Raw genomic sequence first — 23,996 nt, forward strand, 5'->3', positions numbered from 1 at the left:
GGGCTGGCAGATGGGCAGATGCATGTGTCACCCAAAGAGGACAGCTTCCATCCAACCACGCTGCTGACCACTGCCAGGCACAAATGTGGCCCCGTGTTGACAGGCTTTTTGCCTTTCAGAGGAAACCCAGGGACAAGCACTATCATGTGAAATGTCCTGGTTTTTAAAAGCTGGCCACTAATTCAAATATTTTGAAAGCTCAGCATTGGCCAAGCTCAAACTCCCACAGACTAAATGCAGTGCGTGGGATGCCAAGTCATACCTTCACCTGCTAATTCTCCGGAGGTGAGTGTACTGTATTCCATAGATGCAGGGATCGTTTCTGGGCCAACTCCCACATCTCTGGCCTGACCTTTGTCTTCACTTCTAGACCTACAAATCCAGCCTCCCCTACAGGCACCTCATGCTCAACACATCCAACACTCTGGCCCCTTGTGCCCGCATCTCTCTGCTCTTCAAGAGAAGCTGGAAATCTGGATTTGCGTGTGACATTACCAATTTTAAAAATTCACATTAAAATTTTTGTTCAGATGAAAAAGTACTTTTTCTTGGGCCACACACTGCCACTCTTGATTTAGCGCAAGCTGGCTGCCCACCAGGCCCCGTGCTGAGTGCGGCACAGACACGATCTGAACTGACTGTGGCCGAGGCCCGGAGTGGGTATTCGTATCACCCTGTTTCAGGTGGGGAGGCAGTCTCAGCGAGGCAAAGTCAGTCACCAGAAGTCACACAGCTAGTCCGTGGAGCATATTTCAGAGTTTACGTATTTTTGCTCAAGTTCATTTTCCTTTAAGTTTGTACAAAGTCTTACATCTTTCGTTATTCACTCTAATTACCATCTCCACTCCCAAGCTCCACTTCTCTCCATCCAGGAGTGATTTGTAGTTGAAATATACCACCACCCACATTCCTAGGATTGCAAAAAAGCAGTAGAAGTTAATTCACACATACCAACATTTCTAATAAGAGACACTCCTGGCTTTCGTAACGTCTCCTAGTTTGCTCTTACTGCCTTCCTCCCCACAGATATTTCCAGCATGTTCCACTCAGCTCAAACCTCAGAGCATCTCTGGAAGGCCACACAAGACACTAGTGGGAGCAGAAAGATGCTGCTTTTACTTGAATTGCTGGCCTGCTTTTTCATCCCAGGCAGTAGGGGCATATCCTGCCAACTGGCACTTTTCTGGGAGGCGACTGTCTCTAGAGTGGTCCAGTCTAGAAAGACTGGGTTCTGAGGTCTTTCTGGGCGCGTGGGTTGGTAGGAATTGCTGAAATATATAGCCAGATACAGGACATCTGCATCTGCAATGGCACAGGAGGTGTGTTTTTTCCTATTCCTCCAGGTAAATCCCACTAAAAACCCTGGACATCATATGTAAACTGAACTGAAAGAGGCTCTGAAAGGGGAGAAAATAGGCAGACCAACTAGAGACCTCAGGAGCCAAGGAATGACATGGTGGCAAGCTCCTGAGTTTTTGTTTTGCCTCAGATATTCCAGTCTTGCAGCTAGAGAAGCCAGCAACCCAAAAATGCCAAGGGCACAGACCAAATGATACTTAACCCAAGCCTGCCCTTTCCAGCCCAAGGACCAAGAGAGAGAAAACTAATAAGCCATAAAAGTTTCAGACGTTGGCCTTTCTACACTAGTCAGACAACACAGAAGAAAAAAGTGGCCCACACCCACACCCACCAAGACTGAGTGGGCAACCTGTGTGTTTAGCTCCACCTGGGAGTAATGAGGCCACATGGCCACCTGCCTGTCCCCTGGCCCACAGCAGTGTCAGAGAGGATCAGCTAAGACAGAAGCTTTAAATAAGATCCAGAGTCTCACAACATAATACAAGATCATCTGGCTTCTGTAGAAAATCACATATCTCACCAAGAACCAGAGAGATCTGAAATTGAACGAAAAAAGACAATCAATAGATGCCAACTGAAAGAACAGAGATTTTAAAGCAGCCATGATAAAAATGCTTCAAGGAGCAAGTACAAACATGGCTGGAACTAATGAAAACTAGAGATTCTCAGCCTAGGAAGAGAAGATCTAATCTTCATTAGAATTTCCAAGTGGAAATTGTAGAACTGAAAAGTTTAATACTGGGGTAAAAAAGCTCAGAGGATGGGTTCAGAGGCAGAATGGAGAAGAAGAAAGAAGCAGTGAACTGGAAGACAGGGCACTGGAAATTACCCAGTCTGGACAACAGAGGGAACACAGACTGGAAAACAACTGAAGAGAGCCTCAGAGACCTATAGGACTATAACGAAAGATCTAATACTATATCATCTGAGTCCCAAAGGGAGAGGAGAAAAGATGGTGAGGAGGAAAAGGCTAAAATAAAAATACATATATTGACAACACTAGATGCTGACAAGGTCGCTGAGAACCTAGACCTCTCACATCAGGAATGTGAAATGGTATCGCCACTCTAGAACACTTTTGGGCAGGCTCTTAAACAACATGTAATTTCCTTATAGCCCAGCAATTGCCCTTCTGGGAATTTATCCCAGAGAAATGAGGACTCATGCTCATACAAAAAGTTCTACAGGAGTGCCAAAAGCATTTTTATTTGTGATAGCCCCAAGCTGGTAATGACCCAGAAGTCCCTCAACAAACTGTGTGATATGTCCACACCACAGAATGCTACACACACCACCTGGAGATGCTGAATGAAAAGGTGAATCCTCAAAGGTCATATACTGTGTGACTTTATAGAACATTCTTGAAATGAGAAAATTTTATAAATGGAGAACTAATTAGTGCTTGGCAGGGGTTATGAAGGGAATGGGAGTGGGAAGGAAGTAGATGTGGCTACAGAAGGGCAACACAAGGGATCTTTGTGGTGATGGAATGTTCTGCATCTAGACTGTATCAATGTCAATATCCTGGTTGTGATATCACCCTACAGTTTCGCAGATTGGGGGAAACTGGGTAAAGGGTACACAGCATTTCTCTGGATAATTTGTTAACAACTGCATGCAGATCTACCTGTATCTCAAAATAAAAAGTTTAATTTGAAAAAAAAAAAGCCAGATACAGAACAGCACAGTCTCAATGTCTTAACTCATGTTTTCCCAACCTGCTGACCACACACCATGCTCTCATCTATGTCGGTAACCAAGGATGCAGAGCTTCCAATTCTCTACCACCATTTCTACAGAGGCTCTGCTGACAACTTCAGCAAAATCTGTCCTCAAGCCTTTCACACTGTCTATTTAAAATGTTGGAATATTGGAGCTGGAAAACACTGAAACCACAGCTGTGTACAAGGTGCGCTTTGGGCCCCCCCCACCCATAGCATCCATTAGATCCCCAGCTGCCGCCCTGCCCCCACCTTGAACAAATTACCATCCAAGTAAATACAGTGTATTTAGCATGGCCAGCTTGAAAGCCAGCCCCCAGCTCCCTGCCCCAAGATTGCTGCCTCGCATGGATATTGTAAAGCTGCATTTAGCTACCCTTCTCTGTCCCAGGCCTGGTTGGTGAACTGCTTGAGGCCAGAGGGCTGGCTGAGCTTGGCAGCACTTACAGCCCATAGCTTCTCAAAGGCTATTGTTTTATTTCTTAAGTTAGATCACAGGCTCTAAGCAGCCTGGGCCTCCTGCACACAGACAATGTGACATTGAGACACCAGCTTCTGGAATACAGCAGTTCTTTTCAACATTGCAATGGGATAAAGTTATTTATGAAAGAAGAAAAGGTGAAAAGGCCAGCTGAAGTCAGTGTGAGCTGGGGACCTTGGTCACACTCCTTGGGGACACAGGTATGGTTGCACCCAGGCTACAGGTGAGGAGATTAAGGCTCACAGGACAAATGGAAGAGCTGCTGCAGGTGGTCTGGACCCTAAATCCAACACTGGTTCCTGCACCCCCACGATCTACATTGCTAGTTGTACTGGATAGTGTTCAGACCTTCCCCTGGCCTGTGTAGATCCACCCCAGATTTCTTTTGGGGGCCGGTCTCCTAGAACGTAGGGACAGTTGCTGGGTATGGGGGTAGAGGGATAAGGCCTACATTAGTCTGCCTTTACCCTACCTCCTGGGGGTTTGTGCACCCCCAACCCACTTTTTATGTGGGTGTCTGATCATGTGCATCTCTGTGCGGGTGTGAATGTGTCTGTATATGAGTGTCTGCCCATATGTGCATGTCGTGTGTGTATACTTGATGTCTACGAGTGTCTCTGCGTGTGTCTGTTTCTTTCTGTGTGTGTCTATGTGAGTTTGTGTCTCTGTGGATGTCATGTGTCTGCCTTTGTGTACCGAGTATCTGTATGTGTGTGGTATATTTTTTGTGTGTCTGTACGTGTCCATGCGTGTGTATTTGTGGGGAAGTCTATGTGCATGCCTGCATGTGTGGCGTGTGTCCTTGTGCACATGTAGTGTCTACATGTATCTGCATGTGTCCCTGTGTCTGCACGTGTACTATCTGTGTGTGGGTCTGTGCACGCATGCGGTCCGTGTGCATTTGCAGATTGTGTGGTGTCCGTGTGTGTCCCTATGCGGGTCTGTGTGCGCGAGGTGTGTTGCGCGTGGGTGTGGCGATCCCTCCCGCGCTGACGCTCGGGAGAGCCCGGCTGGGTTCCAGGCCTCGTGACGGCCCCCGGGCGGCCACCCTGGGGCGCGGCCTCCCCGGAGGCTGGGAGGGGAGGAGCGCGTGGCCGGGTCCGCGGGCTGCGCCCCCGCTCCTCCCCGCGGGCCGGGCACACGTGGGCCCCGGGCGCCGCCTCCCCGCACCGCCCGCCGGTCCCGCGCGTCCCCACCCACCTCGGGCCGCCCCCGCCGCCGAGCGGGCCCGGGGATAAAGTGGCAGCGCAGACGCCGCGCCCTGTCGCCGCGGAGCCGGCGGCGCGCAGCTCGGCCCGGCTCTGGCCCGCCGCAGACGAGGACCCGCGGCGCTCGGGGAACGCGACAGCGGCGCTCGTGGCCCCGGTAACTGCCTCCCGGCCCCCGCCCCAGACTGCGAGTGCAGTCCCCACCGGTGGGGAGCAGCCTCGGGGGTCCCCGGCATGCTCGGCGTGGGCTCCCGCGCCCCTGGTGCGCGCGCGTCTGTGCACGAGTGTGTGCGCGCGTGTCTGTGTGTGCGCGTGTGTGCGCGCGCCCTCCCCTGCTCCCTCGCACCAGCCCCCAAACCAACTTGTCCCCGTCAACTCCATTTTCCCGGTCCCCTCCGGCCCCGTGCACACGCCCGGCGAAGTCTCCCGGTTTTTCCCGTGGCTTTTCCAGTGACAGCTGCCGGGCTCCGTTCCCTGCGCTGTCGGAGACAGGCAGGAAGCAAAGTTTGTCGGGAGCCTCGGGGGTGACTTTGCCTCGGGGACCCGCATTTGTGCGTGTGCGAGGTGCCTCGGTGTGCGCGGAGCTGGTTTCCCAGTTTCCGGGGCAGGGGGTGCCGGGCTCGCGAGCCCCTCTCCTCTCCGAACCCCTCCATGGATTTGTGTAGGAAAAGTGATGACCTGAACTAGTAGTGGGGCGTCGCGCGCGCCTGTTCCCCGCCCCTGGGGACGGAGGGGGAGCCCCGGAGAGCTTCCAGTGCGAGCTGGAAGCAGGCTCCCGGGCTCAGCACCCCGAAAGCCCTCAAGACTGGCTCTGGGGGCAGGCAGGGCGCGGGGTGGGGGACAGGGGCTGGGGAACTGCTTGAATGCCGCCCTGTGACCGCCGAGATGAGGGAACAGCCCTTATTTGCCTGGCTCTGATTCTCCATGCTGTCGTGGTTGTGGAATGCAAAAGCCAGGACATGATGGAAACAGGTTTGTCATGGAATCTTTGGAATTTCAGACACAGGAGGCATTAATTGGAGTATCATCCACCTCATTATCGTGCCCCTTTGAAACTTCCTTGGGGATTTTAAGATAGATGGGTCTTCTTGCAGCTGCGTCTTTATACCCACAGAGCTGAGTATAATTTCCACTTGATTACAGCTAAAATAGTCTTTAAGATGAAGTTTCCTGAAATGATTTAAAATAAACACAGATGGGAAGGGGGGAAAAAAGCTGTAATGAGGCACTTAAAAAATAAAGTGAGCATTTTCTTAAGAACAAATGGGATTTTTCAGTCTTGGAGAGACTGCAAGAAATATGTTTTTTGTTTTTTTTTTTAAGTCTTTGAAATGGAGGGGGTCCTTTTAAACTGCTTAAAAATGTTTCTGACACCGAACGAGGCTTTGCTCCCCATCTCTGTGTGTTTTTGCCGTATTTCTGACTTCGGAATATGTCTTCTTTTCTTTCAAGGACTTGGAGATCCTTTCAGAATGCCGGAGGAAAGTTCTCCCAGGCAGACCCCACAGAGCGTTCCATACCAGGACCTGCCTCACCTGGTCAATGCCGATGGACAGTACCTCTTCTGCAGGTACTGGAAACCTACGGGCACACCCAAGTAAGTCCCCCCCTCCCCCCCTGCCGAGTGCTGCTCCAGAGCACTTGGCTCCTTTCACGCTGGCCTCTGCCCTTCTTCCTGTAGCATACCCTTCGGGATTGCTTTCTTCATGACCTACTTCACATACGTTGTAACGTCAGGCACAGCAGTGCCCACAAAGATGAGATTTAGACTTTACCATTTTTTTTTTTTTAAATTAAGAAGCAGGAGTTCTATTTTCATTATAACAACCAGGATACGGATTCTACCGTATGGCAGTTTTCAAAAATTCCACATGACTTTATTTTTTGTACTGGACTTGATTTCCTGTTGCAAGGGCATTCCTTTGAAATCAACGCCGACAACTCCAGAAAGCCACCTAAGCAGATAAGAACATCAAAACTGTATATATAGTAACCTTTGTTCTGTCTTCCTGTTTGATTATGAGCTTCAGAGGTGTCCTACGTGTATAACTAGGGAGAAAGGTGTCTGGGTATTTCCTTCTGATTTCTTGCCAGCTCAATTACTTTGTACATTTTCCATCAAGGATTTGTCTTGCTGTTAGAAAAGGCGTTGGGACGATACACCATAAGACAGCTGGTCGCCTGCTGCTCCCCTTCTCTTGTACGAAACAGGGAAAGCCCTGCTTGTTTATGTTGTTCGGGGAAAGGAATTATTGGTGGTAACCATTTGGCCTAGTGACGAGTGAGCGTCTCCTGTTCCATGGATGTTTTACCTGTCTCCCAGGCCTCTTGTCTCCCAGGGTACACGGTGTGATGTAGATTATAGCTCTCTTTGTGTCTCAGTAATCACCCAACCCTAGCACAGCTATAGCATTTCTCCTGTTTTTCAACAAGGTGTATATAATCCAGGTAGCTGCACGTTAAAAACACAGAGATGTGGACTTTTAAAGACCCGGTTTAAAATCATAGCTTCAGGGCAGCTGTACAAACTGCCTATCGTAATGGGCTGTTAATAGTTCCTACCAGTTCTGGCAATATCTTTCTTAAAGATATCCTCCAGAAGAGAGCGTGTGTCTCTGCATATGTGTCAGATGGAGACAGAGGAGAAGAGAGGGAAGGAGGGAGGGAGGAAGGGGGTGAGGAAAGAGAGAGGAGAGAGAGAAAGAGAGAGAGAGTTGTCAAGCATCGTCATTAATTCTCCATTCTGACTTACTCTCCACTCTGACTTATTTGGCTGTACAGTTGCGTGTTCTTGGTTTAACTTCTGAGAACTGTGTGGTATATGGGGCATTATTTGATCGATATACAAAAAGAGGACAAAGAATTGAAAGTAGGCATTTTTATTGTCCAAGTCCTAGACTTTGGGGGCTTTCCTCGGTTGAGTGGGGAGGCTGTCCTAGTTGGAGGTCAACGAAATAAAGAGGACCTTTGGTCTCCAAAGGGGGCGGCGCAGGGCGGTGGGTGAGTGGGTTGGGAATGGCCAACCGGCTGCCCTTCCTTGGCTGTGAGTGGTTTTCACAGTCTCCACGCTGACGTCGCCTTGTGGGGAGGTCTCTAGGTTCCACTGCTTTTGCTCCACTTAGATGTGGCAAGCCCCCAGTAGCTTAAACTGAGCTGTCTCTGGGAAATCAGTGTCTGCACTGTGGTGGCCGCCGATGGCAATAAGAAGGCGGGGTGGGTGGTTGAGGCAGTTGGGCCCTGGGATTTGGAAGAGAACTGTGATGGGAAGGCCACTGGCCTACCTACTCTGCCTCTACCCCCTGGAGATGATTCAGGTCAATAAATACCCTTTTGGAGTTGGGGCCAATGTCAGAGGTAATGTTTAGGTGATTTCACAACCAGCCCTGACCCATCAGAAAGTCCTGGAGGCCTCCTGCAACAGAAGTTAACCCTGTGCCTGCATCTCTGTATATCAAATAGGGTGAGGGGTTCCTGGAGGAGGAATCATGGCAACCGGAGTGGTGGTGAGCAGGGGGGTGGCCTCAGGGCAGAGGTTTATGCCAACTGGAATGGAAGCGTGTCCATGTCTGAATAACTGAGACCAGCTGCTTGGGCAGATACCAGCCACTGTGTGGGCCTGCCTTCTTGCATGCTCTGGAACGTCTCTGCTGTTGAGTTTCAACACCATTGCCTATTGCTTTTAGGAAGGGAGAGGGGACCTCAGGTCACCCCTGAGTCCAGTCCGTCCCTTCCAGGGAGTGTCCTAAAGTCCCATTCCCAGTTCAGCTCCAGGCCTTCTCTACTCCACCGTCTGTGGGGAAAACCCAGACAACTATCACCTTTCCCTCTGTTTTTCCACTCTGCTCCATTTAAAAAATAATCTCCCTCCCAGAGGACCTGGAGACCTCAGAAGCCACCCTGGGTGGCGTCTTTCAGAGCGGGGTCTATGTGCACCTCTATTAGCCGCACTGCTTTGGGTTGTTTTTTTGGTCAACAAGTTGCTTCCAGCTCCTTAGGCCTGCCTCAGAGCGCCTGAAACTTTCTGTCCCGAGACCAGCTCTGCAGGTGGCTCAGAGTGACACTGGGTCACAGGTGTCAGCCATAGCTGAGAAACCGGCCAAACCTGCTTATGGAATCAACTTATGTCCTTATACATGCCAGCCTCTCACGCTGGACCCTGAGAGAGAAGAAGGCATTTCTTGGGAGTGTCATTACGATGTGTGTGTCCAAACACAACACTGTTTTTAGTACAGCACGCCAAAGACTCCATCTTTAATTGTTTTGCACCCAAGATTTTTAAGCCTACATTTGGCAGTGTCAAGGCAAATTCGTGTTCAGCTAGTGGTGTTTACAGTGTAACAAATGTTAGACTTAAGGTATAGCAGAATTATCTTATGTTCATTGAGTATCTCCTATTAATTGAATATCAGATATGTTCTGGGGTCTGGATTAGGCTCTCTACCTACATGATCTCATCTTAACTTGACATCAGCCTGTGAGGCCAATGTTATCATTACCATTTCCTATTTTACACATGGGGGAACAAGCCCAGGATGACCCAGGTAGGGTAGCTGGATTCAGTTCAGATTCCTCTGGCTCCCAGGTCAGTTGCTCCTCTTAATGCACCACTGTGGAAGGCAGACTTTCACCTCTGTAAGTAGCATCTTCCTGATAAATTCTGACATTTTCCATCAGGGTTGAAGACCACTTCACCCTACGGTAAAGAGTAATAGAATAATGAATTCTCCCTGATTGTTGGCTCACAATTACTGAAAGTGGGAAATCAGTGAAAGATATGTCTCCATTCTGAAACTAGAAATCTTGCGATGCCCTGGGGGAGTGGCTGCTTGATCCAGATTCAGTATCTTGGACTTTTAAAGTACTGGTCCTTCAGCAAATTTCCAGCAATCATGTCGACAGAAAGACAGAGACTATAGCGCCTTTGAATTCAGTCCACCAGGTGGTCCTCCTTAGTCCAATAAAAGATGACTTTAAATTCACTTCTGAATGTTAGTTAGACATGCTCGGAACAGTGAAGGTGTTCCTGTCCCACGTGGCGAATGGCCGGCCGGCTGGGGAGAGGCTGGGTGGTCAGAAACCATACTCAGTCTGAGGACGTGAAGCCTTCCTTTGATTCTGTATGACAAGGAAGGCCGGGGAGCCCCCCTACAATTGTGTGGTTGTGCAGCCGAGGTCCCCACCAGACAGTTCATTCTAAACATGGGCCAGAGCATGTTGGTCTGGTGATCAGCAGGGCCACCATGAAGTGTGTGTGTGTGTGTGTGTGTGTGTGTGTGTGTGTGTGTGTAATATACCCCTCGGTGCCCTTCTTCTTTCTCTAAAGCTGCTACTTCCCTCCTGTGCACTTGGTCTCTGGGCCACCCCTCACCCTCAAAGGGCTTACAGGCTTTCCTTTCTGTAGCTGCTGTTGGGATAACAGCTGGGAGATTGAGGGAGCTGTTTCAAAGTGCGGCTGTCCCCGGTCCCTCTGCTTGCAGAGTCCTGATGCCAACACCCTGCCTGGAGAACCGCTGCAATTCACAAATGACTCATTTTTGAAAGTTTCATTTAGCATTTTGTTCCAAATTTCCCTACATTTTCGGAGACGTTCCAGAACATAAGCCCTGGAGTTCCTTCCACAGACCTTGCTGGCTCTGTGTTTTCTCCCTTTCTTGCCTCTGACTTCAGGTTCAGTAACCTGGCTTTTCCCTCCAGTAACCAGGCGGCCACACCCTCACATGGATGCCACTCCTCTCCCCTCCTGGTTCCAGCAGTCTGAGCTTTCTCCAAGGCAGTCTGCAGTTGGTGTGGTTTTTAGGACTTTCCTCTGGGTGACATGGGGGTCAGGGCTGGGAGTGGGAACCTCCCCAAGTTCTCAGTCTTGGCCATTGTCAGTGGATCTAGAAGCAATAAGCCAAAGTCCTAGCTCTGGCTGCTCCTTTCCTTATTCCTTATTCCCCAAAGTGGGGCTCAGCTGATACCCCCTACCTCTGCCCTGGGTCACACTGATCCCTGTGTCCTCGAAGCCTCAAAACCCTGTAGCTGCATTTTTGGGCAATGCCACCTTAGGACACTTCCTCCCAACTATGCAAATTTACCTGGAAAAGAGGTGATTCCCTGGAGCTGGGAATGTCCTCATGATGTCCTCCTCATGTCAGCCACCAGCCCTTTGGGTGTGGTACCAGTGGTTCCAGAAGCTAAGGGCTCCTCCTAGCCAACTGGATCCAGCCCATGGAGATGCAGCGTCTCTATCGTCTGGCTGGACATAATTTTGACCCCCTACTGTCTTCTGGAATTTTCTTCTCATAGGTCAGACTGGCTTTTTCTATGTTCCCCTCACCCTTTGGTTTCCTAATCAGGTTGGAAGTCACTTATTTAGTGCCTTCCTCCACGCCCCCTAGCCTATGGCATTGGTTCAGTGCTCTAAGCAACATTCCACGAGTTCTGCTTACATCTTTGGGTATTTCTGTACGTTCCCTGCTGACTCCTGCAGCCCTCATGACCTCTCTGAACTCCTGCCCCCTGGGTGACGAGGTGTTGCCGCATCACTTGCCTGTGGTTGCTACATCCTCAGAGTGAACCAAATCACATCCCTTCTTTGTCCCTAAGAGGAGCCATTTTGAACTCTATTCTGTTGGTCTTTGTGGGTGTGAGAACAGGCAGGCATCCCCCCGCCCAGCCCCTTGAACATTCCCCCTGGCTGTAAGGCTCTGGGTTAGCTCTTGGGCTCTTCTGAGCCTCTGTAGCAAGACAGGCTCTGAGGGTTTATCTCCCTGCTCTTTTTGTTCGGCCACAGTCTCGCTCCCATTCAACCAACCAGTGACGTCAACGGTTTTTGACATCCACATGTTCCAGGCATTGTGTTGGGCACCAGCGTGGGGAGAGACTGCTTTGTTTGATGAAGGGGTGGGGGTGGATGAACATGTGGATAATTATGATGCGATGTGGCAAGCCCATAGAGATAGGACCCCTGCTAAGCCATACAGAGCCTTTGTGCAAATTAAGAAGGGAGTCCATCCATGAAGACATAGCCCCTCAGGTGTGTGGCTTGGGAGGCAGAACATGGGCTAGGTTTCAGCTCCTACTTCCCTTTTTACCCATGCCCTCGAACAGCACTCCACATGCAGGAAGGGCATGCCAGGGGAGGGGGCTGGGGCAGGAATGCATGGGCTGCATGAGAATACCAGCAGTGGTATTACTGGGGCAGAAGGCACCAGGTGGACAGTGGCAGGAACCTAAATGAAGCTAGAGAGGTAGAATGAGGCCATTCCCTGGGGGGTGAGATGGATGGGGGGGTGTGGTGCTGCAGGTTGAGCTACAGGCTCAAACTTGAACCTTCGGGGCGGGGGGGAGCCCAGTAGTTTTAAGCCAGCAAGTGCTGTAGGCAGACTTGTAACATGGACAAATGGTGGTTGGAGGTGTTTGCCACAATCCAGGGGACAGGTGAGGAGGGCTGAGATCCCGCAGAGTAGTGGCAGCATGTGATAGCAGTGGAAAGACTAAAGTTGCCTGCTCCTGGTGATGATGGCAGGAGAGGTGGGGGAAGGATGGCTCCCAGGTGTCTCCCCAAGGGACAGGCACATAGGGTATATGGGGGTTCTCCTTCCCAGCAAACACCTTTATTACCTCTGCTCTCAAGATACCTGCTCTACTCTCTGACAGTGAGGACAGGTGGGGCCACCTACCCTGTGGGACACCTCATTGGAGCACCCCTGGAATAAATCAGTGGGATAAATGAAGGAGAGAGAGCATGGACAAGCCAACCAAATTACCAGTAAAATATTAATGACAGGGACAAGTTCATTTTCATGAAGGTGAGAGAGGAATCATGTCTTACACTGGCACTTTGCAATGAGGACTCGAAAATGAAGCACCTTTAATTTAATGTGTTGTTTTATGAAATTTACACCTAAGCTCCTGGAAAGCGGATATTACTCTGCATTTAGAGCAACAACACTATTTTTGATCAGATCGATCAACTTTTCAGTAGCAGTTCAATTTTTTTTTTTTTTGCCTATTTAAAAAATTTCTAAAAGTTTTTTTCTCTTGTATGAAACTGTTGTTTCTCCTTCTGATGCTTCTGCCTTTGTTATAGCATAGGAAACTGCCTTATTTTTACACAGGGATCTTTCCTGGGAGCTTTTTTTTTTTTTAAAGACTCTTTGGATAGCAAAGATCTTTTGATGACCAGGGGAAAGGCCGGCTGCTATTCTTGCAGTTGATTTTTCCAACAGCTTCGTCAAGGGATAATTTCTTCCAGTTGCTATAAGAATGTTCTGCAGATACAAATCTGGCTTTGTTTTGCAGTGGAGTCTAAGAAAAAAATAGCCAAATAAACTGCTTCCTGAATAGCCCCCATTGTCCACCATCGTCTATTTATTGGCACCTTCTAGGTTTAGATGTTAATCCCAGATGCACTTTGTTTTTGAGTGCAAACCCGACCATCAGTGATTGTGTAAATGGAGGAAATGGTCTTCTGTGGTGCAAATTTTTACAGCTGAGATTACAGGGCAACCCTTGTCCCATATTTGAGGGTCATCCGAGGTTCTTGTTGGTAGGACGTTCCTTTCCTTTCACACAGCCTTGTTCATAGCGGGTGGGGGTAGGGATGCTGACGGTGATCACTGACGGACTGGGAGTGACATTGTTCTCTCTGTGTCAGAGACACACACAGCCGGGGGCTGTGTGTAGCTAGGAGGTCACAACAAGAGCTGTGAGCTGTGTCACTCCACTTGGAGCTGCCCCCCCCCCTTTCATGTTCATCACCAGCTCCCAACATGCTTCTCCTGCACCTGCTGACCATTCATTTCCTCTCTTGGCCGCCTAGCAAATCCTCCTGTGTGCAGTGGTGAGAAACCATGCCTCACCTTCCTCAAAAAGGTGTAAAGGAGCTGTTTCTCCTGGGCTCACAGCTCCATCAACATTCTGGAAGGAAAAGGAGGAGGGAGGGTGGGAGGGAGCAGGGAGGAGGGGAGAGGAGAAGGGGGAAGAACAGAAGGAAAGAAAGAAGGTTTGGAAAAATACATCTTCAGTTGATGTTAGGATTGAGGGGAATTAGACCTTCCTTTTCCTTGAACACGTTTCCCAAACCAGAAATATGGGGCAGGATTAATAGAGATCAGGATGGAAATGGGTCACTTTGTGAAATCACACCTGTGCTACCTGTAGGGCACTCATGCCTCTGTCCCCTTGCATTGTTCTCCCCAGAGAGCAAGTGTTAGTGGAATGGCCTGTCATCATGTCCCTGGTGCTTAGAATAGTGGCCTGCCTTCAGCAGGAGCTTAATAAATGTGTGTTAATGAGTGAATGAATTGCTCCCAGGGAAGAAAGGGGCGTGAGCCAGTCACTGGCACAGTGTCTTTCTTCTGGTAGAGGAAGTCAGACTTGAGTATTAAGGTCCTTAGAGTTCTCCAGCTCTCCCTAACCCTGGGGACTTCCCCTGAGTAGGTGGCAGAAGGTTTTAGGGGGTTAGAGTCTGTGGGCCTTTTGACATCATGGCTACGTTAAGTATATGCACTTTTCTGGAAAGGAAGACGTATCACAGACTCCATCAGACTCTCGAAATGGGGGTGGTCCCTGCCCCCAGGGCTCAGTGCCAGCCTTATCATTTTGTCAATGGGAAGACTGAGGCTCAGAGAGTAAACATGAAGTCACCTAGGGGGCTGGCGTGGGCCCGGGGGCTAGCTCCTGACCACGCTCTCGCCTCTGTGCCACGCCATGTCTCAGGAGTTGTTGACCCCATACCTTCTCCTTCTGGGTTGAAACCACAAGGCAGCCCTTCACGGTGGGGATTTCAACAGATGGGAAGTTTGGGGCTGGGCTTGGAGAGGTCTTAACTGGCCACCTCCCTCCTCGCTGCCAGAAGCTGTTTGATGACATCTACACTTTGGGGGCTCTGTTTTCTGTGGTTAGAAGCATGTGGGCACCTAGGCAATGCCCCAGGACTCTGAGTAATGGACTTCAGAAAGGTGGCAAGAGACTCACTTAGAGGACCCACGAGATGGGGTGGCAGAAGGGGGATGAATTCTAAGAGGGGGAAAAGAACAGACAGCCTCTAGGAGAATAAGAGAAGCATGTGGGAGAGGAGGTATGGGGCCCCCGAATACAGAGGGGGGTGGGAGGGGGAAGGACAGAAGGAGAAAGAGCTTGAAGACAATTAGAAACCGCCATCTTTGGTCTCAGGAAGCCTCTGGTTAGTCTCACCTTGTCAGGGCAGGCAGTTTCCCCAGGCCACTTGCAGACCACTGGATTAGAGACGAAAGACCCCTGGCTGGGAAATTGCTGCCTTTAGACATTTTGGTCAGTTGATCCCTGAAGGGACATATTTCAGGGAAGACTGGTCTGTCTGGGACACAAAGCATCCCAGTGTAGGGAGAACAGTGTAGGCCATGGAGCCAGACTCTGCGGGGAACAGACTGGGTCCACTCAGACAAGGCATGGGGCCATAGATTCGCTACTTGACCAGTCTCTGCATCTTTAAAATAGGGGACACCAGCACCTTTCCCTAGGGTGCTTGTATGGGTTACATAGATGCGTGGGAGTTCACATCTGGCACACTGTAAGTGACATGTGAGTGTGAGCTCTTACTGCTTAGTTTGATCTCTTTGGCTGCCTCTGCCATCAGTCTGGCAGGCTGTGAGAAAGGACTGTGTGTTGGGCTTGTTTGTTACCCACCATTGTCCCTTACTTCCCAGCACCCTCCTGGCAAGCATCAGCCACGTAAGCCCTAGAGTGAAAGCAATACTTATACATCCCACCTTTACTGCTCTTCCCCATGACCCCAGGCTGCAGGCTTTCCCCCAGTCTTCAGCTTATTTACTGGCTTTTTTTCTTAGCAGTTCAAACTCAGTTCTGTTTTGGGGCACCTGGCTGGCTCGGTCAGTAGAGTGTGCAACTCTTAATCTCAGGGTCCTGAGTTGGAGCCCCACGTCGGGTATAGAAATTACTTTGAAAAAAACCCTCAGTTCCGTTTCAGTGAGATTTCAAACTCCCTAAATGACAGAAGTTAATAGAAATAGACACTGGATGGGGCACCTGGGTGGCGCAGTCGGTTTGGCATCCAGCTCTTGATTTTGGCTCAGGTCATGATCTCACAGTTTGTGGGTTCGAGCCCCGCGTCAGGCTCTGTGCTGACAGCTCAGAGCCTGGAGCCTGCTTCGGATTCTGTGTCTCCCTCTGTCTCTGCCCCTTCCCGCTTGTGCCCTGTCTCTCTCTGTCCCTCAAAAATTAAAAAAAATGTTAAAAAAAATGGACACTGGATGTTTAATCTACAAGGTAAACAAAACAAGAAAACCGTGAGAAAGCCGTTGGTGGTGAAATTCTTTTTGAGATAACACATAGTTAGGACAATGAAATGCTTTTATCTTGTGTAAAGCTTCCGTGAGTGACAGCATTTAGGTACAGTCTCACTGGCAGGGAGGCCAAACCTTCATGAGCAGGGCTGGAAGTCTGTGCCAGCAAACTTCCAGAGAAGCATCCGCTCCATTTTCGGTAGTCTGTGTCTTAAGACGTTCCAGTCTTTGGCACGTGTGTCTCCATTGGTCCTAAATGCGTCAGCACAGTGTGGAAACGTTTCTCATTGCAGGAGATGAGATTACTGGTACAAGTGCCGTCCTGCCATCTATCCAGAGTGGCCAGGGCTGTCGGGGGCGCCTTTGTAATCTATCTCCGTGTAACCCCATTTACTTAGCTCACAATTCTAATGGATTGGCGATTTGTGCTGGGCTCAGCCGGGCAGATGTTCTGCCTTGGCTGGCCTTCTTCATGCATCTGTGGTCAGCTGCGGCCTCTACGGGCACTGGTGGGCCAGCTAGGGGCTCCCTGGGCTCCAATGGCTTTACTCATGTGTCTGGTATCAGGACGCTATTGGCAGGAGGACTTCGATTCTTCTGCATGTGGTCTGGCACCCTTTAGTGGGCTAGCTCAGATCTGTTCTTAGGGTGGCAATGTTTCAAGAGCAGCAAGAGAGCAAACCCCAATGTGCGGGTGCTTTTCAAGTTTCTGCTAGTGTCAGAGCTAGTGAGCCCAGAAGTGGTGTGTGAGGGCACATCCAAGGAGCGAGGATGGGGGCAGGGCCTATTTTGAGGCCACTTTTGAGATTCTACCACGTGGAGAAAAGCTCTTTGTCCTGAGTCAGAAATGCAGCCTTGAAGTTTTGTTTCTGCCTATGCCTCTGAGTAACTCTCAACAAGGTATCATCTCTTAGACTTTCGGGCAAGTTCCCGGAGACTTTTTCATTTTCTGTAACTCTAGGACACTTTGCATCTTGTGATGGTGAATAACCCCTGAGCTTTTCCAGGGCAGAAGTCATGTTTACTCTTATTCTTCCTTCTCCAGCGCTCCCCTCCTTGTAGAGTATCATGCCTGGCACAAAATAAGGGATCTAACTGTGTTTGTTGAATGAATAAATGAACTTCTCATATTTAGAGTCAGGTAATTGGGTTAGATGATTCTCCAGAGTCCCTTCTGGCATGGTTTTCTAGGGAAAGGACAGACTGTTTCCACAGAGGATAGATCAGAGGGGCTTTTTTGTTCAGGAAATGGAGCAGCAAAATCCAGAAGTATCCCAGAAGGAGTCAGTAATAGCTAGAATAAGAATATTCCCTGTAGGTGATCCCTTGACATAACAGGGGGCTGTGTTTTCACCAATTTAATGCAGAGGTAAAATTCTGTATGTGAAAACACACGTACGAGTGGGGCCTGCAGGACGGCAGAAGGGGTTTTCCACTTGAACACTGACATCAGCATAGACACCAGAATCTGGACGTGAGTGAGGTGTGCCTCCTCTTTTGACATGGGGAGATGATTCCGCAGTACTAACTGAGCTCCAAATGCAAACTCGGCACCATGCCAGACAGCAAGGGAGGGTCCATGATGCGGCATGGAGGCTCGGGCCTGTGGGAGGGCAGACCTCCAGTCCCACGAGTTCCTCCTGGACACCTTGTGTGTGCATTACCCCGTTCTAGTTTGGCAATATGGAAATGAAGGGGCTCTGTCTCTGCTTCCAAAGGCATCTGTGCATGTGTACTGAGGACACCATTCTGGGCACCGCGGGAGTTTGCTTGTGGGGGCCACCCTGTGTTGGGGCCTCAGAGAAAGGTTAGGTGACGCGAGCTGACTCTCAAAGGTGGAAAGGGGCATTCCGGGCAGTGGAGAGCACTTTCATACAGGCATGGAGGTATGTTCTGTAAATGACAGGAAGTCTTCAGAAACTGTAAAGTACATGGCAGAAGATGATTTTGGAATGGTTTGTTTGGGGGCCAGGATTTGAATGGCTGTTGTATTCGCTTGCTAAGGCTGCCATAACAGAATACCACAGACCCGGTGGCTGAAACAACAGAAATGAAATTTCTCACGGCCCTGGAGATTTGAAGTCCAAGCTCAAGGTGCTGGCACAGTTGGTTTCTGGTGAGAGCTCTCTACCTGGCTTGTAGACAGCTGCCTTCGTGTGGTCTTTCCTCTATGTGTGTGCATTCCCGGTGTCTCTTTCTCTTCTTATGAGGACACCCGTACTATCGGATAAGGCCCAGTCCTTATGGTGTCATTTAACCTGAATTACCTCCTTAAAGGCCTTATCTCTAAATACAGTTAGATTGGAGATTAGGGCTTCAACATGTGAATTCTGGGGGGGGTGGGGAGGGGACACAACTGTTTGTAACAGCTGTATTTGACATGCTTAGGGATTGGGATCTTATTGTGTAGGCTGTGTGGGAGCCATCATAGAGGCAGGGGTCCCATGCGGTTGGTTATTGTTTACAGTCTAGAACATTCAAAGCAACTGGAAGATCTTCCATGGCTGAACTTGGATGAGGATCCTGGCTTTTCACATTTTTTGCTTCTCTGTGGTTTCATGGTGGATGCCCCAGCCTGTCTGAAGTTGCTGTGGATTTACCTTTTGCCTTGATGTCTTGTGTCTAAGACCATCTAGTCTCAGCAGGTCCCATCGGCCAGCTGGCTCAGACACAGGAGTGGGAACATGCCAGGGATAAACCGTGTCTTTACAGAGTCAGGGCACTGTTCAGACCCAGTGTTTACCCACTCTGTAGCCATTCCTCCTTATGTCTCACTGATTGTTGTCCCCAGAGGTACAATTCATGATTCATTTCTATCAGATGTGACTACACCATTGCCTTCCTTGGGTCATTTGCAGCCAGGGCTGGCTATAGGCCTGGTCTTCTTATGACACTTGACTATGTCAACTTATGACACTAGAAAAAGAAGAGCAGGGGCGCCTGGGTGGCTCAGTCAGTTAAGCGTCCGACTTCAGCTCAGGTCACGATCTCGCAGTCCGTGAGTTCGAGCCCCACGTCGGGCTCTGGGCTGATGGCTCAGAGCCTGGAGCCTGCTTCCAATTCTGTGTCTCCCTCTCTCTCTGCCCTTCCCCCGTTCATGCTCTGTCTCTCTCTCTCTCTGTCTCAAAAATAAATAAACGTTAAAAAAAAAATAAAAAAAAAGAGCAAATTAAACCTAATGCAAGCAGAAGGAAGGAAATAAGATCACAGCAGAAATGAATGAACAGAGAATGGAGAAACAATATGTAAAATAAATGAATCCAGAATCTGGGTGTTTGAAAAGATCAACAAAATGGACAGATCTTTAGGTAGATTGATCTAGAAAAAGCAGAAGTCTCCTATAACTAGTATTGGAAATGAAGGAGGGAACGGTGTCACCAATCTTTCATGAATACAAAGGATTAGAAAAGAATACTATGAACAACTGTACGCTGATAAGTCAGATAACTTAGAGGAAGTAGACAAATTTCTAGAAAGGTGCAAACTACTGAAACTGACTTGAGAGAAATAGAAAGTCTGAATTGACTTACAATAAGTAAAGAGCCTGAATTAGTAGGCAGAAAACTAGCCACCAAGAAAAGCCAAGGCCCAGATAGCTTCACTGTTGAAATCTACCAAACATGTAAAGAATGAATATCACTTCTTCACACAACTTTCTAAAAGAAGACAGAATGCTCCCTAACTCATTCTAAGTGGCTGCTGTTACCTGGATACCAAAAGCAAACAAAGACGTACAGGAAAAGAAAAGTACAGAATATTTCCTATGAATATTAATGCAAAAACCCTCAATAAAATACTAGCAAACTGAATCCAACACCATTATAACAGATTTATACACCTTTACCAAGTGAGGCTTGTCTCAGGAAGGCAAGGGTGGTTTGATATCTAAAAATTAATTACTGCAACACACCATATTGGTAGAATAAAGAAAGAAATCATTTCAAAATATGTAAAAAAGTATTTGAGAAAATCTAGCCCACTTTCATGATAAAAACGTGCAAGAAACTAGAAGGGACCTTCTTTAACCTGGTGAAGGGCAATGACCAAAAACTAAAGCCAGCATCACACTTAATGATGAAAGATTGTATGCTTTTTCCCTAAGGTCAGGAACCAAACCAGAGATATCCATCTCCCCGCTGCGATTCAACACTGTATTTGGAGGATCTAGTCAGGGCAGTCAGGCAAGAAGAGGAAATAAAAGACATCCAGATTGGAAAGGAAGAAGTCAAACTATATTTGTAGATGACATGACCTTGTCTGTGGAAAATCCTAAGGAATCCGCTAAAAATCTATTATAACAAATTAACGACCGCAACAAGATTGTGAGATACAACATGAATATATACAAATCAATTGCATTTCCACATACTTGCATTGAACAATCTGAAAATGAAATTAAAACAATTCCATTTACGAGAGTATCAAAGAGAATAGAAATACCTAAGACTAAATTGAACAAAAGAAGCGCAAAACTTATACTCTGGAAACTGCATCACATTCTGAGGGAAATTAAAGAAAATCCAAATGAGTGGCAGACATCTCATATCAATGGACTGGAGAACAATATCATTAAGATGGCAGTACTCCCCAGATTGATCTACAGATTTAAGGCAACCCTCATCAGAATCCTGGATGGCTTCTTTCTAGAAATTGACAAGCTGTTCCTGAAATTCATGTGGAAACTCAGGGGGCCCAGAAAAACCAAATCAATCTTGTAAAAGAAGAACCAAGTTGAAGGACTCCTATTTTCTGATTTCAGAACCTACTACAAAATAACAATAATCAAGGCAATGTGCTACTGGCATAAGGAATTGGGAGTCCAGAAAAAAAGACATGTCTATGATCAATTAATTTTTGATAAGAATGCCACAATACTTTAATAGGAAAATAATAGTCTTCTCAGCAAATGGTGCTGGGGCAGTTGGATTTCAACATACAAAAGAATGAAGTTGGACTTCTCCTTATACCACATACAAAAATCAACTAATATCCTAAATGTAAGAACTCAAACTATCAAAATCTTAGAGGAAAATATACGAGTAAATTTCCATGACCTTGGATTTCACAGTGGTTTCTTAAGACACCAAAAGCATAAGTAACAAAAGAAAAAAATTGATAAATTGGACTTCATCAGAATTAAAAACCATTGTGCTTCAAAGTACACAATTAAAAAAGTAGAAAGAGGGGCTCCTGGGTGGCTCAGTCGGTTAAGCGCCCGACTTCAGCTCAGGTCATGACCTCACGGTTCATGAGTTCAAGCCCCACATCAGGCTCTGCTGACAGCTCGCAGCCTGGAGCCTGCTTCAGATTCTGTGTCTCCCTGTCTCTCTGCCCCTCCCCTGCTCACACTCTGTCTCTCTCTTTCTCTCTCTCTCTAAAAAATAAGTAAACATTAAAAAAAAAAAGAAAGAAAGCAGAAAGCCAATTCACAGAATAGAAGAAAATATTTACAGATCATCTATCTTATCAGGAAATTGTATCTAGAATATAAAAAGAACACTTACAACTCAATGATAAAAAAGCAAATAACCAATTTTAAAAAGTGGGCAGAAGACCAGAGAATATTTCTCCAAAGAAGACATACAAATGGCCAGTGGGCACATGAAAAGATGCTGAACATTAGTTGTCATCAGGGAAATGTGACTCAAAACCACAAGGAGATACCACTTCTCACCCACTAGGATGGCTAGAGTCAAAAAGGCAGACAACAACTCTAGGTGAGGATGTGGAAAAATCGGGATCCTCATGCGCTGCTGGAGAGAATTTAAAATGGTGCAGCCACTTTGGAAAAGCAGTGTGACCGTTCCTCAAAAGGCCAAATGCAGTTACCGTAAGACCTAGCCATTCCATTCCTAGGTATGTACAAAGGCGACTGAAAACCATGTTCATATGTCTACATGAACTCTTGTACATGAACGCTCACAGCAACGTTATTGATAACAGTCAAAATGTAGGGACGATCCAGGGCACCTGGGTGGCTCTGTTGGTTGAGTGTTCAACTGTTGATTTTGGTTCAGGTCACGATCTCACAGTTCGTGGGATCAAGCTCCACGTTGGGTTCCATGCTCAGTGTGGAGCCTACTTAAGATTCTCCTATCTCCCTCTCTCTCTCTCTCTCTCTCTCTCTCTCTCTCTCTCTCTCTGCCCCTTTGGCCCCCTCCCCCACTTGAGCTCTCTTTCTTTCTCTTTACAATAAAAAAAAAAGTAGGAACAATCCAAATATCCATCAAGTAATCAATGGTAAATAAAATGTGGTGCATCCAGACAGTGAAATACTATTTGGGCATAGAAAGAAAGGAATGAGATACTGATATATGCTGCCACCGCAATGAACCTGAAACAATTATGCTCTGAAGCCAGTCACAAAAGACCACATATTATCTTATTTCATAAAAGTATACAGCATAGGCAAATATGTTGAGGCAGAAAGTAGATTAGTGGTTGTCTAGGGCTGGAGTGGAGGCTGGGGGAGTAGGGGGTGATAATGAGTACAGGATTTCTTTTTGGGGCGATGACAATGTTCTAAAATTGGTTGTGGTGATGGTTGCACTACTATGTGAATAGACTAAACACCACTGAATTGTATACTTTAAAAGAGTGAATTGCATGGTGTGTGAACTATACCTCAATAAATCTGTCACCAAAAGATGCAAATACCTAGGGATATGAATTAAGGAATCTTATGCAAACATTTTAAGTGACGTTTACCATTAAAAAATCCAATAGTACAGAATGTTCTTTAGGAGACAACGATAACGTAGAAATAACAATGTAAGACTTTGATCTCAGCCATGTTAAAAATATGATCATGAAAAGAAGACTAGAAATACAAATAGTGGTCATTTCTAGGTTGTGGAATTGTGATGGGTAACTTTCATTATATTCTTCACACTTTTCTGATTTTCCCACATTTTCTAAAAGGAGCAGTTTGTGGAAAGGCTTTGGAGGGCTTCCTACCTGAGCCAGGTCTGGGAGGGTGATAGATTTGAACAAAGAGGAAAGTGTGTTCCAGGCAGGACTGGATAGCCTCAGAGGACATAGCGGGGATGGAGAAAATGGCTTGAACACTGAGGGATGAGGCTGGAAAGGCAGGTGCGTGTCCAGCTGGCAAGGGCTCATGAGCCTCGTTTGGACTTTAACTTGCAGGCAGTGGGGAGGCTCCAAGACTCCCCTGTTGGGAGTTGGTGGGCGTTAATACAGGGAGAAGAGCAGAGACCCTGCTGCTGAGATCGCCAGCAGATGCAGCAGCAGTAAGCATGTAAAAGAGAGAACAAAAAATAGTACATAGCCCCGAGGGAGTGCTGATAGGGAGCACCATCACAGGAGGAAGAGCGGGCCATTGGCATCAGCCCCTGTGGATAAGAAGCTGGCCTGCGAGTCCCTTCTCCCTCACCTTGGTAGTATCTGCCACAAAGCATGGAGATTTCTGAAAGATGATTCCACCATAGCATTCCTTCTTACAGCTTTTCTCAAAATGACTCAGGGACTCCCTGAGAGAGAAGGGTGTGCCCAGCTTCTGTGCCCCAGAAGGGAGACCCTGGATCTTCTGCAGCATCCGTGAGGGAAGAGACAAATGTGTAGCTATAACCATCCATCTGTGCAGCCATCCACCTGTCCCTTCCTTCATCCACCCATCTATATGTCTCCATCAACCATCTGTCATCGATCCATCCATCCATCGGTTTCATTCAACAAACATTTACCGAGCACCAACTCTGTGCCAGGCCTTTTGCTGGGCCTTGAGAGACAGAGAAATCATTGAGACCCAATGGTCCCTGCCTTTGGAGGACCTCCAGTACAGAGAGAAAGGCAGGAAGGCAAGCCGCTTGTGCGTGTGCCAGGGTCCAGCGGAGCCTGGGTTCTAGGCCAGGTGCTTTGCTTGGAGAAGCTTGAGAGCTTCACCGAGCATCCTCCCCTTGCAGTCCCAGCTCATGTCCTGCCCAGATGTTGCATGCAT

The 23,996-nt window shown here is 47.9% G+C and overlaps 1 protein-coding gene across 3 annotated transcripts in view; it reads left to right on the plus strand.

Annotated features, from left to right (window-relative positions):
- MGLL (monoglyceride lipase) overlaps positions 1-23,996 on the plus strand; it is a 161,938-nt gene that overhangs the window by 37,591 nt on the left and 100,351 nt on the right. Inside the window, exons 1-2 of one of the 3 annotated variants that reach the window (XM_078442680.2) lie at positions 4,710-4,926; positions 6,222-6,366. In XM_078442680.2, the coding sequence (XP_078298806.1) occupies positions 6,242-6,366 (125 nt within the window). In that variant the 5' untranslated portion in view covers positions 4,710-4,926; positions 6,222-6,241. Of the gene's footprint in view, positions 1-4,709; positions 4,927-5,602; positions 5,742-6,221; positions 6,367-23,996 lie in introns of those variants that run through there. The other 2 variants (XM_060631938.3, XM_078442681.2) reach the window with 2 other exon arrangements.

Source organism: Panthera onca, chromosome A2, assembly GCF_046562875.1.
Source record: "Panthera onca isolate mPanOnc1 chromosome A2, mPanOnc1 haplotype 2, whole genome shotgun sequence".
Classification (NCBI taxonomy): Eukaryota; Metazoa; Chordata; class Mammalia; order Carnivora; family Felidae; genus Panthera; species Panthera onca.